The sequence below is a fragment of the Accipiter gentilis genome, chromosome 14 (genome assembly GCF_929443795.1).
Source record: "Accipiter gentilis chromosome 14, bAccGen1.1, whole genome shotgun sequence".
Classification (NCBI taxonomy): domain Eukaryota; kingdom Metazoa; phylum Chordata; class Aves; order Accipitriformes; family Accipitridae; genus Astur; species Astur gentilis.
Window position 1 is genome coordinate 33,954,876 of NC_064893.1, and position 12,482 is coordinate 33,967,357.

Genomic DNA, 12,482 nt, shown 5'->3' on the forward strand with positions numbered 1-12,482 from the left:
CCCTCTCTCTGTGCCGGCCAGCTGCTGTGTGCTGCATCCAGCCCTCTGCAGCGTGCCATCACCACCGATGGGTGCCGGAGGATTTGCAGCTGCGTGCCTTGATGAGGCTTCCTGGGCCCAGGGAGGTTCACGCTTGTTTGCCATTAGCACGTTGATCGTTCCCCAGTCCCTTGCCATCAAGAAAGCCATCAGCGATTGATTTATCTGTGGTCAGGCTAGAGTGTAATTTATTTGCATCATTTCAGTATTAAAACTGAGTATGAAGGGGATTTTTTTTTGCTGCAGCCAGTAACTGAACACTGCCATAATACATGCCATTACCAACATGAGAACAGGTCATGGTAATAAATCCCGTTAACAATGCCCAGTTGTACTGAAGCTGGGAAGAAGTGCATGACCGGGATCCATGCTTGTGAGTGGTAGGCTAGTCAGCTATGAGGCTGTCCGTGGCTTCAAGAGAACAACACTAAAGATGCACTTTTTAAAGACCATTAAGGAACTCTGTTGGCTGAGAAAGGAAGATCACGAGGATGCATCACCAGACTTTCTTTTGTCACTTGGCGTGTAGCTTGCCTCTTGTTCTTTCTGCCATTGCTCTGCAGGATGAGACCAGCTGCTGCCGCTCTCCCACAGGGGCAGTGCTTCTGGGACCACGCCGACGAGCTTGTGCCTGGCTGCGGTGGCTCAGACCCCGGACCCTGCTGCTGGGGTGGCTCCTGTTGGGCACAGACAGAGCAGGCAGGCACCACAGCCAGCCTGAAGCACGCACCCAGCACCTCGGGCCACTCAAAGCACAACCCGACTTTTTCTTCCTGAAGAGATGGAAAAAGCCAAGGGCAATTTTTTTCATTTCCTTCAAATTCAGACTGAAAAACTGACCCTTCTCTTGAAGAAGGTTTTTTCTGATGAGTATTTCAATGAAAAATGGGAAGAAGTCAGAGAAGCGGCATCCTGCCAGTGGGAACGTGCTGCGGGAGGCAGGCGGTTCAGCTGCTGGCTCACGGCAGGGAACACGCCGCGCTGGGCTGTGCCACGGCCTGTCCTGCCGGCAGAACAGCCAGTCTGGTCCCTCTGGAAAGGCGCTGATGGGACCACGTTGACAGTGCAACATGAGGAAACAAAACAAGACAAAATAAGCAAATAAGACTCAGGCTAGACGACAAGGAAATAATTTATTTCCAGGTCCTAGAAAGACCTTGAAAAAATAACAAGGGTGAGGAAATCAACCTCCTAATTTCATTTGGGTAGAGAAAGAAAACCAAAGTGACTCCATCAGACATTGTGGCAGCTGCCAGCTCCTCCTGCCGGGTGCAGGTGGGCAGGGAGTGCAGGGCAGCACTGTGCGGAGCGGCCGGCTTGCTTGGCACCACGCTCCCCCCGTATCTACATGTGGGATAGAAATTAAAATGCAAGCGTGCGTGCATGCGCGCTGGGGAGGACTGGCTGGTCGGGGATGGGGAATAACCCGGTGGGAGGGTTGCTAAATACATACCCTGTCAGACCCCATCTCCTACGGACAGAGCCCTGCTATTGCACAACACTTTTGCTAGAGGAAGGGCCAGCTCTGGAGGGGCTCGGGCACAGCTCTTCAGCCCGGAGGGAAAACACAAACACGTTCCTGAGGAAAGAGAGGGCTTTCTTCATTCTCTTGCTCCGGGGTGCGGGGCATCACCTGCCTGAGGCAACGTGGCCAGAGCCGGCACTCACGGGCCAGTGTGAAGCAGCCAATCGGCCCCGCTGCCTCCCCAGCATCTTCACAGTGAATGAGCAGCCTGCCGGGGCGTGGGTGCCAGCAGTGGGTGCCCGCCGCCTCCTTGTGGGGGGGGACGGGACCAGAGAGACCCTGAGAAGCGAGCAGCTCCTGGTCCCAGCACAAAAGCCAAGCTGCGGCTCCCGTGTGGGCAGACGTGGCGGCAGTGGCCAGGAGCAGCTGAGGGCAGGAGCCAGGACAAAGCCGCATCCTGCCCCTCTCTGCTGTCAGGTCTCGCGCTGCAGCCAAAGGACCAACACCAGCAGCCGGGAAGCAAAACACAGTAAAAAAATGAACACGCATGTACATTTACAGTTAAACCTTCTCCAAGGAGAGAAAACACTGTCTGTGGCTAAACTAAAAGGACAAACCCAATGACAAGCCCAGGATGTGTCAGGCCTTGGGAGACCTTATCAGTTACCTATCAATGATATAATTGACTATTTTTCCCAACATGAACAGGTAAGGAGCTGCACTAGCCAGCATGGCCTGAGAAGCTGCCTGAGCGTGTTGATCAACGCGCTGCTCAATTTACCCCAGGGGAAGTCAGCAGGCTAGAATGGTGCAGGGCAGTGAGTGGTTTCCTCCAGCATCATCTGCAGCCTGAGGAGAAACAGCACATCCCACCGGCCTCCTCCTGACCTGCCTCCCAAAACCAAAGATTTCGTGCAAACGCGGCCCTGCTGCGGGAGCTCATGCCAGTTTCTTGCAGGGCTGGGTACCCCGAGGTGTCACAGACCCACTGCCCAGCCTGCAGCAACAAGCTTGGCCACGCAAGCAGCGCTAGCAGGATCTGCCCTCATACACGTGTCCTGGGGATGGTTTTTCTATCACCAATGGTGATGCTTTGCTGTCAGCTGGGCATAAGCAGGAATTATCCCTCCAAACCAGGGGCCTGGGGTTCTCTTGCACCCTACAGCATGGTCCGCTAGCCAGGATGCAGCTCTCCCCCACCACTGAAGGCCAGGGTGCACCGACGTCCTGCTCTGCGCAGCCCACGCCATCTGGTAGAAAGCTACGGCTTGGCCGAGAGCCCTGCAGACCTCGGCCCAGCCTGCCCTGAGGGGCTGGCAGAGCCGACCCAGGGAATGCCACTCCGTGCCCCTCCAACGGCGCTCCCCAGCACCGCAGCTGCTCTGCGGCTCAGGCCACAGCACCGTGCCTCGGCAGCAGGCGGGACGTCCCCCTCTGTCACCGGGGCTGTGGGGCACATCAGGACCTTGTAGACAATGCCCGCTGTGCAGGGAGGCAGTGAGGCCCTTCAAATCACAAGCATCTTTGATAACCACAAGGTCTAAGAACTGAGAGGCAAAGCAATTGCAGCTTGGAGGAGAAGTGTGTTTTGAAGTGAACTCAAGCGCAGCCGTCGCTCAGTGCAGGATGTGGCCTTGGAGCCCACATCCAGCACGTGCATCACCAGCGTGGCACTCTCCCTCCAACGCCGTGCCAGCAGCCAGGTGCTGCCGAGAAGCCCACGCACAGAGAGAAGGACGACTCCAGAAAGCGAGCAAACATAAGGTGGGGGGGAAAAGATGAACAGAAGTTAAAAGCTTGTTTCTCTCTGCAAGGAAAGCTCTTAGAGAAATCAAAGCACTTCAAATGCTCTGACTCAAGTGACAAAAACAATTTAGACAACAAAAGGCTCCCGGTTTGCTCTTCCTCTCCTGAACTGGGCTCACTCAACAGATCTATTTAAATGATAATTTGTGGGGGAGAAGCCCCCTCCAAACTCTCTTGAATTAGATTTTTCTCTTGCTTCAATTAATGCGTAGTGCTTTAATGGAGACTGGTGTTAAGGAGATGACGGCCACAGTGGCTCCTTTGGGCGCTCCAGCCTCACCGTGCGGTGCAGACGTGCCCCGAACAGGAGGCGGCTGCCAAGGAGCACGTCGCCCAGCGCTCCCCGGCCCCGCGGCACAGCCCCTCTCCGGCAGCTGCGGAGCCTGGCCGGAGGCACGCGCGGTCACCTCGTGGCATGGAGCCCCGGTCCACCTCCTGGAGCCTCGTGGGGAGTCGGTGGGACGGCTAGGACTCCTCGCTGTCCTCCTCGCCCCTGCGCCCAGCATACAGCACGGCCAGCTGCCGGAAACGCGGCCCCCAGCCCCCCAGGTAGGAGAAGTCCTGCTCCGAGCCGCTGGACCAGGTATTGATGGAGCTCAGGGAGGGCACGGGGGAGTCCGAGCCCTCAAAGGCGTAGGTCTGGAACGAGTCGTAGGGCGGCACAGAGAGGTCCTCATCTGCCTGCTCCACCTTCCTGCAGATGTAGTCTCTGAACACGGAGAAGTCCAGGTCTGGACTCTGCACCCACTGCGGGAGGGCATGGAGCTCGGAAGTTGGGTTGCCGCTCGGGCCCCCCTCTCCTGGCCCGCCACCTCCGTCACCGCCTTTGATCTCACTGAAGTCGTAGAGACTGCGCAGGGCTGACATGTCATAGGCCTCTGTGTCCTGCTCACCACCCCCTTCGTCGTTGTATTTGATGACATTGTCCCTCATGTCCTCGTCATCCTCGGATGTCAGGTGGCTTTTGTGGTGTCGCTTCAGCGTGAGGATCAGAAGGACCAGCACTGGGAAAGGAAGAGACGGTCAGATGGGCGCAGGGGCTCGTGCAAGCTGTGCTCCCATGGGGGCGAGGACAGCCCGTGCTCGGCAGCAGGGTGCAGAGACACAGCACCCTCCGGCACAGGGACCCCCGCAGCCAAGACTGCCAGCATGCCAGCCGGTTCCTATCAGCCAGGCTCATCAAGTAGCAGCTGTGCTGTGTCACTGGCTTGGAGAGAGGTTTGTTGCACCAGGCTCCAGTGCAGACCGGGAACTTCCTTTCCCATGCAGCGCGACCGCTGAGACAGGAGGGACAGATGGATGAACGCACGGCTGGACAGACAAACGGATGGATTCTGCAGAAGATGAGTAGGAAAAGGGGGTGCATGAATCACAGCAGCAGCCAAATGTTGGGAGGGTGAATGTGGAGCAGATGGCACAGAGCCTGAGCAACGAGCCACAGCTGTGTCCTGGATCATCATCCATTCATCCCATCACCTTTAAAGCACCGATGTGCACTTTATTCGTTTGGGCAATTAGGCAGAAATTTGTTTGCGCTGCGTTGGAAAATGAAACCAGTGTAAAGTGCACCCTGTGGGAAAGGGTTTTCTAAACGGAGACACAGCGGGAGACGGGGAGCAGAGACGTGCCAAGAAGAGACTTCACCGAACAACATGCTGGCTTCTGCAGATGTCCAGACAGCCCTCAGAAGCCAGCTGGGAGCCAGCACCGATGTCGGAGGGCTTTCAGCAGCAGCGTCCATCAGCCGCCCCATGCTAAACCCGAGGGCGCTGCAACACCCCTCTCCCAGAGCCCCTTCCCACACGCACGCAAGACCACGCTTCCCCTGCACCTTCGTGCTGTGCCGTGGTGCCCCAGCACAAGCTCATGCCAGTGTGTCAGTGGCAGCCAGCAGCATTCCCAGGATGCAGGTCCCGACCCAGGCAACGCTCTGCTTTGCGTGCACCCCAGCTCCCCATCCTGCCCACGCGCTCACACACGCTCTAACGCTGACCCTGCCGGCGCTCCCAGGTAAGAGCGCGACCATGCGCCCCACACCTGCTGCCTGTGGCCACCGCGCTGGGATGCACACGCGCCCCATCTGCTGCGAGACACCTGCTGCAGGCACCGCACGGCAGCCAGCGAGCAGCTCTCGGCTCCTGCTCGTTGAGGTGGGGAGCAAGCCGGCGGCTCTCCAGCTTCTGCCGGGTGGCAGCATGCCTGCCTGTACACAGGGAGCCCTGCTCTGGCTGCCCTGCTCAGCCAAGGGGCAAACAACGGCAGCTTCCCCGACGGTCCCCCACGGGCAGGGGCCGGGCTTTCTGCCCCCCACGCAGGGAGACAGGCGGCAGAGGAGCCTGCACCATGCCTACAGCAACCGCCTGGGCTCGTTTGCGTGATGCTGGATGGAGAGGAGACGGGACAGGACAGGAGGAGGCCGGGGGACAGGCGGGCACTCACCAACCAGAATGAGGATGCACACCAGCAGCGCGATGAGGGCGCCGGGGCTCAGCGTCGCTGACACGACGTAGGCTGTGCTGTTGCAGGACTGGATGGCCCCATTGCTGTCACATCCGCAGACGCGGATGGTCAGAGTCCCCGTGCTGCTGAGGGCTGGGGGGCCGCTGTCCACCACCAAAATGGGGAGCAAGTAGACGTCCTGCTCCTGGCGATTGAAACCCATTCTCTGCGTGTGCACCGCAGCCGTGTTGTCTGCAGGGAACAAGAAAACCCACAGCAAAGTCAGTCCCATGGCACTGCCAGAGGGACTCACTGTGAGCTCCTCTGTGCTCAAGACGAACAGTGGTTGCTCGTGCGCCAACTCCAGCAACTGCCCAAAGAGGGGACAGGGCCTCCCTCCTCTCCATCACGGGGGAGAAGAGACCCAGCTCGTGGGTCCCCTGCACCACAGCCCCTCAGCAGCCCAAGCAGCTGGAGGCGGCCAGCTCGGCGTCTCACCTGCCAGTGTGCCCAGGGCGTGGCAAACCCAACACAGGAGCAACAGCACATGGGTGTCTGAGCCACGCTGACAAACAATGAAGTTGGAGCAGAGAGAGGGAAAAAACCTTCCAGAAGACCTCTGAGAGCGGTACAGAGAAGGAATCAGGATAAAAATCAGTTGCTGACATGGAGACCAGAGTGGATGGGGCTCTGCAGGTGGCACCGAACCTGCAAAAGCAGTTACTGCTTCCAAACCTGAGAGCTGCAGGTGAAGGGTCCTGCCTCAGCTGGAGGGCCAAATACCCCTAGGATCCTTTGTGACTCCTGAAGGAGCAGGCAGAGCTCCTTCCAAGCCTCCCAGCCGAGCCAGCCGTCCTCCTCCCCATCTGCTCAAACCCTACTGTTTCAGGGGCTCAGCCGGCACAGCATAACCCATTACGATCCCATTAACACAGCCACTTCACGGGACCCTCCAGGGCCCCGGTGCCAGAGATGAACCCAAGCAGCAGCTGCGCCCAGATGACCTGGAGCAGGGAAGGTACGAACAGGGACCGAAAATCAGCTTGGCTCCCTGCTCATGTGTGCTACTCACTGCCAGCCAGCAGCAGAGCAGGCAGGAAGGGATTGAATAGTAGCTGAACAATTGTGGCCAGATGTCAGAAGTTGCTACTGACTGTCTGCAGTCTTTATCTAATAAAACATAGATTGGCCTGCTCACAGCAAGGTGCTGCTGTCTACAGACTCTCTCCTCATTGCACCTGATTTATGCCGGACTAGCCCCTTTCTGTATCAATCAGCTCTTCGATCGGAAAAGACATCTATTCTAATTCTGGCTCTTGGGCTGCCTGCCACCAAGGAAATTGCTGTATGGATTGGGTGCTGCATGGGAGCACACGGGGCACGGCGGGGACAGGAGGTGAGCCAAGAGCTGAGCAGAGGGGCAGGCACACGCTGAGCCGCGGGACAGGGAAGATCCACTGGCCAGACGGGAAGCAGGGCAGATCCTGGGGGCACTGCGCAGCAGCCAGGGTAAAGCAGAGCGCAGAGCCCATCTCCCCCCTGGGGCTGGAGGCAAAGCAGTTTGGGCAGAGCCTGCCAGGATCCCAGTGCTGAGCCCTCAGCCAGCTCTGCCAGCAGAGGCACAGATGACCTGCTGGACTGATGCAACCACCCCCAGCAAAGGGCAAGAGAGGGCAAGGCTGGTCTCTGCTTCAGGGCAGTCTGGGAGAGGAGGAGCTGGGGCAATCTGCACCCCCCACCCCGTGCTGACACGCAGGTGCAGAGGCAAAGCCCACCCAGAGTGTGCTGGAGGCGAGCATGGCGAGGTACAGCAAGAGCGAGGAAGATAGGCTGTCTGTGCCCAGAGGGGAGGCAGCAGTGCACGGGCTTGTGCCCAGAAGAGCGCTCAGCTGTCATGGTGCTAAATACCAGATTGCTGCTTCCTAGCATCAGGTTTCTGGACTCAGCCCACCAGAATTTTCTGTGTTGCCACAATACAGCCGTGTTGCTGGGGTGAGCAAAGCCTTGGGCACCCTAGCTGGGGAGGGCTGGGATTCCAGCATAAAGGAGACAGGAAAAAAGTAATCTCTTCCAGTTCACCTGAGAACACAGGTCTGCCTTGAAGATCTCAACACGGGAAAGGCAAGGACACTGGAGAGAAGACCACACCAGCCAATGTTTGGAGGCTGCACTGAGTGCCACAAGGGTGATACTCAAAACCAGATCTTATTCATGCATACAGAACTGTGCTGCAGGTCACTAGAAAAAACCTCTTCCTTTGGATGTAGCATCTTTTATCCATTAAGGGAATTTTCCAGGTAACCACACTCATCCCTGCTCACAGCAGCTGACTTCAGGCAGGCAACATCCTCAGGAGCACAGAGCAGAAGACAGCAATAAGCCAAATGCTTGTACGAGTTGATCTGGGGACAGTTTGCCTCAGAAGGGAGATACTGCATGCAGTGTCAGCACTCTGCCTGCAAGGCTGCAGCACCCAGCACCGACCTATGCTTCGAGTCAGACATGATTCGAGTGCTGCGGCATCCCCAGCCAATGGAGGGGATTGCCCACAGCGGACAGCACGATCTTTCTGCACCACACGCATTGCCCGGCTTCTCTGTCCATGAGGCAGGGACCACCGACCCTCTGCCTGGGCAGCCACCTGGTCCTGCAGGACATCTGCCACTGGGGCTGAGACTCCTGGAGCAGCATGTGGCACCAGCACGGAGGCAACCTGGCAGAGCTGTCAGGAGGAGCAGAGAAGCACCAGCCCCTCGGGCAGCAGGGAGGCTGAAGCAAGTGTGGCAGCCTGCCGGCAGCTGAGTCTATTGAGAAGCTGCCTATTGCCTACCAAGGATGAGCTAGGAAAAAAAATTATTGTTATGCTAATCATTTGCACAAAGGTAACAAGATCTCATTTGGTGCTGCTCCCTCAGCTTGCTGCAGCAGAGCAGGGAGGTATAAATAACATTAATGGCACCATCTCAGCAAAAGGCCAGGACTAACTCCTAGCTAGCCCAGCTAAACATAAGCCTCGGGCATCTGGATCCAGTGGAGATGAAGCCACAGGACAAAGGGGACAGACCAACTTGCTGTGATCGAGCAAGGCTCTGGCCCTCAGCCCAGGAAGGTCACCTTTGCTGGCACCATCACAGCAGTCAAGTAACCAGCCTGAGCTTGTGGCCAGACCCTGGCTCAGAGGATCCCCGTACACACCGCCCTGTACCTCCACGTGCTGCTCAGCCCATCTCTGGCCCAGGTGCGATAAAATGCTGTGCTTGGGAGCTCTCCCAGCCACCCGGGCGAGCACCCCTTCAGTGCTGCGTAAATGCAGGCATAGCACCAACTCCTCACCTCTCTGGAAATGCAGCAGAAGGCTGGCGATTCCCCTTCTGTTTACAGCCAGCTCCAGCTCCTGTTAGGGACCTGCCACAAGGCACACTGTATTTTTAGAAACAGTCTCTAGAAATCAAGGGGAAATACATGTGCAAGTTGCAGAGAGGCAGCCACTAACCTCAGCTCAGCTGAGACTGCTCAGACAGCACATTGCACCGCTGAGCCCCCTCACCTCCAGGTACAGGAAGGAGAAATATTTTCATTGCTGAACCCACAAAGTCAAAATAAAGCAGCCAGTACTTAAATATATCAGCAGCATAACAGACAGCTCTGCTCTGAGAAACCTCAGCTCAGAAAAGGGCTGAGGTCTTGCTCTGTAATCCAAAACTTGGTGCTATGGAGAGACAAAAATCACAACTACAAAACACTATTTCAAACATCATGAAACTACATTTTCTCTCTCAAACAGGGTGACATGAGCACTTCCTACAGGAAGGAGACCTACAGAAATTTCACATCTACACCTACGACATTGCTCAACAAGGCTGGACAGCCAGACCCCAGCCAGAGCGCCCTCCAGGCACTGTGAGGGCTCCAGCCACCTCCCTGCTGCCCACCCACTGCACCCATGGTTCCCCAGGCACCCTGGACAACTGTTTTCTCTGTTAGGTGTTTACACCCGTGTTACTTGCAAACTTCTTCTGTGTTCCCTTCCGAGATACTCCAGAAAAAGCAGTGCTGCTGCCATACAACGTAGACTATTTGACCGTAGAAATGAAGAAAATTTTGCCCAGATCTGGGAAAACATACCCTGGAAAATGCATCCGAGGCAACCTCCTACAAAACAATATAATTTCTCTTGCTACGGTTGTATCTCTACATGCAGCTGACCCAAGGCAGTTGCTTCAGGATGCGTGTCTTGGTGTAGATTTGTTTGTATTGGCACAGCTCGAGTAGTTGCAAAGAAAAGCTGGGCAGACCCGGCGCTGCAGCCTCTTGTGTCTCTTCCTCTGTAGCAGCTTTCTGCTAAGTCCATTTTTGGGGTCACGAGGTTGAGGAGTAGTGTTTCCTAGGAGGTGGTACTGAAATTTGAGCAGACATTAATCACAGCTTTCCTGCACAGATGAGTTTGGATCTCCACACTCATGTTTTCCTGCCCAGTCCTCACGAAGTTGCAGTTTGTGCTACGGTCACATCACCCTAAAGGTTGTTCCAGGTGTTCTCTGAAGCCCCAAGCCAAACCATTTACTATCATTGCCATCTGTCTACACAAACTGACATGTCCTCCGCAGGTTTCCTATGCCACCTTCTCTCTGACCACACAGTGATGTTATCCCAGGTTGCACAGTATCGCCTTGTGCGACGGACAGGAGATGACACCTCTGCCAGCTTGAGGAGCAAGTCACCAGACAAGGCAGAAACAAACGTGAGTCGAGCGTGCAGGGACCCGTCAATACTGCTGTAAGAGGAAAGTTTAGGAACGCAATATACTCTGGTGGTAACATAACATCACTAGGAATAATAAAATAATTAAGTCTCTCAGACTCCCTCTCCAAAGAGGCTCTTGGCAGCTTCAAAGACAGAACTAATAAATCCTTCTCATAACTCAATCTCAAACAGCGTTAGGAGAGCAGAAGGGAGCAAGCTACCCTCAGTTTGGATTTCAACATCCCTGCCCGCACTCCCAGGGCCCTGAGAGTGTCTGCCTTCCCCTTCTCTGGCAGCTGTTCTGCAGCTCTGGTGCCCAGGCATGCCAGCTCCGGGGAGATGCACACAGTTCCTGGCTGGATCCGTGGCCACCAGAGCTGCCCAAAAGGAGCAGACCCCCCCCCCCCCCAGTAGCCCCAGGCGGGTGCAGCTGATAGGAGAAAAATCCAATTTCTCCCTTTTGCCTCTTCCTTCTCCCAAGTTCTCTGGGTGCCAGGCCACAGCCCCACTGCTGCTCGTTTGCCTTTTGCTCAGCCCCTGTGGAGATTCAATGCTCTTTTTCACCTCCCCGTCAGATCAGCATCTGCGCTGCTCGTGCTGAGAACAGCATCCCTGCGGGGCTGGAGGAGGCTTCCTCTATCCTGAGGCAATCCTTGAATCCTAACATTTTGCTTTTGATTGTTATGATTTTCAGATCTTCTATCACCCATTACATGCTCTTAATGAGACCTGCAGAGAGTTCAGACATCTGCTTGCCTAGCCCTTGAGCTCTGGAGTCAGTAGCTCCATGTGTCACTCCATATTATCTAGTACCCCTTCCAGGTTACTGGGCTTGGATGCTTTCTACCATCCCTTCCAACGCAATTAGTATTTCTTGGAGAGCGTGATTTCAGGCTTTAATTGCCTTTGATCCTTCTGTAATCAATTTTCTCAGGCCGGAAAGACCCAGCAAAAGGCGAGTTAGGAGGCAGAGGATAGTGAATGCCTTTGGAATGGCACCAGTTGGACCTGGGTGAGGTCAGCTTTTCCAATTCTCTCTCTTCCTTTAGACACTTCATTTGCTGGGCATTTTCCTTTTGGATCATGGACATTGTTACCACACATGACATTTATTCCTTGTCTGATGAATTAGGAAGTGCTTGAGCACCCCCTTAGACAGAGCAAAAGCGAGGAAAAGAGAGACACCAGTAGGAAACGACACAGTTTCTAAAAGCCTGACTCCTGCAAACCAGCTTATAATTCAGCTAACGCAGTCTCCTGCAGAGTCACTTTTTGCTCTTGTAGCTTTGACCCAGACCATCAGAGCCAAGGCAGCTCTGTGTGCTGCTGGGAGTGGACGAGCAGGGCTGCAGGCACTTTACAAGGGCCATCCCTACTGTGCAGTTTTGGCTGCAGTGGGCCCTGACCCAGCAGGGTTCGGGCACGCGGCAGTGTCATGACTGTATCATGGCAGTACAAGGCTGCAGCAGACCTGTCCTATGACCGCTGCCATATGCCCGCTTTCTAGTGGGTACCCCACAAGCTCTTCATCTGATGGACAGGCTGCCCCATCAATCACCCTGGGCTTTCCTTAAAACGCTCGCAGGCTTCCTCGACGCTGCCCACAAGGAGCTCTAGAAGAGCCTAGGCAGTGCTCAGCATCCTCTCCTGCCCTCCTGTGCTACCCCGCCTGGCTCTGCTTCCACCTATGTGATGGGGCTCTGCGCTTTAACCTTTAATGGACCCTCACCCGTTCTGCTTCCCCAGCCTCCTGCCGGGTCAGTTTTGCCAGCAAGGTGCCTGCCCGAGCAGCCGCCCCTCGTGCTCCCGGCAGCCCCCCCCCCGAGGGAGCCCCTCCATGCTGCGGCCGCTCGGAGCCTCGGACACCTCTCCGGCAGCTCGCAGCGAACTCGCTGCTGGCCAAAGCCACCCAGGCTCCCCACCTGCCAGCCGTGCTGCAGCCAGGTGCTCTTGCCCTGCCTCATGAACTCTAATGGGAGCGTTACCGAGT

The 12,482-nt window shown here is 56.1% G+C and overlaps 1 protein-coding gene across 9 annotated transcripts in view; it reads right to left on the reverse strand.

Annotated features, from left to right (window-relative positions):
• Positions 1-994: 994 nt before the first annotated feature.
• CDH22 (cadherin 22) overlaps positions 995-12,482 on the reverse strand; it is a 90,115-nt gene continuing 78,627 nt past the window's right edge. For 4 of the 9 annotated variants that reach the window (XM_049817013.1, XM_049817007.1, XM_049817008.1 and 1 more), the window contains 2 exons: positions 5,750-6,001; positions 1,509-4,314 (listed from right to left, as the gene is read on the reverse strand). In XM_049817013.1, the coding sequence (XP_049672970.1) occupies positions 3,776-4,314; positions 5,750-6,001 (791 nt within the window). In that variant the 3' untranslated portion in view covers positions 1,509-3,775. The other 5 variants (XM_049817011.1, XM_049817010.1, XM_049817009.1 and 2 more) reach the window with 5 other exon arrangements.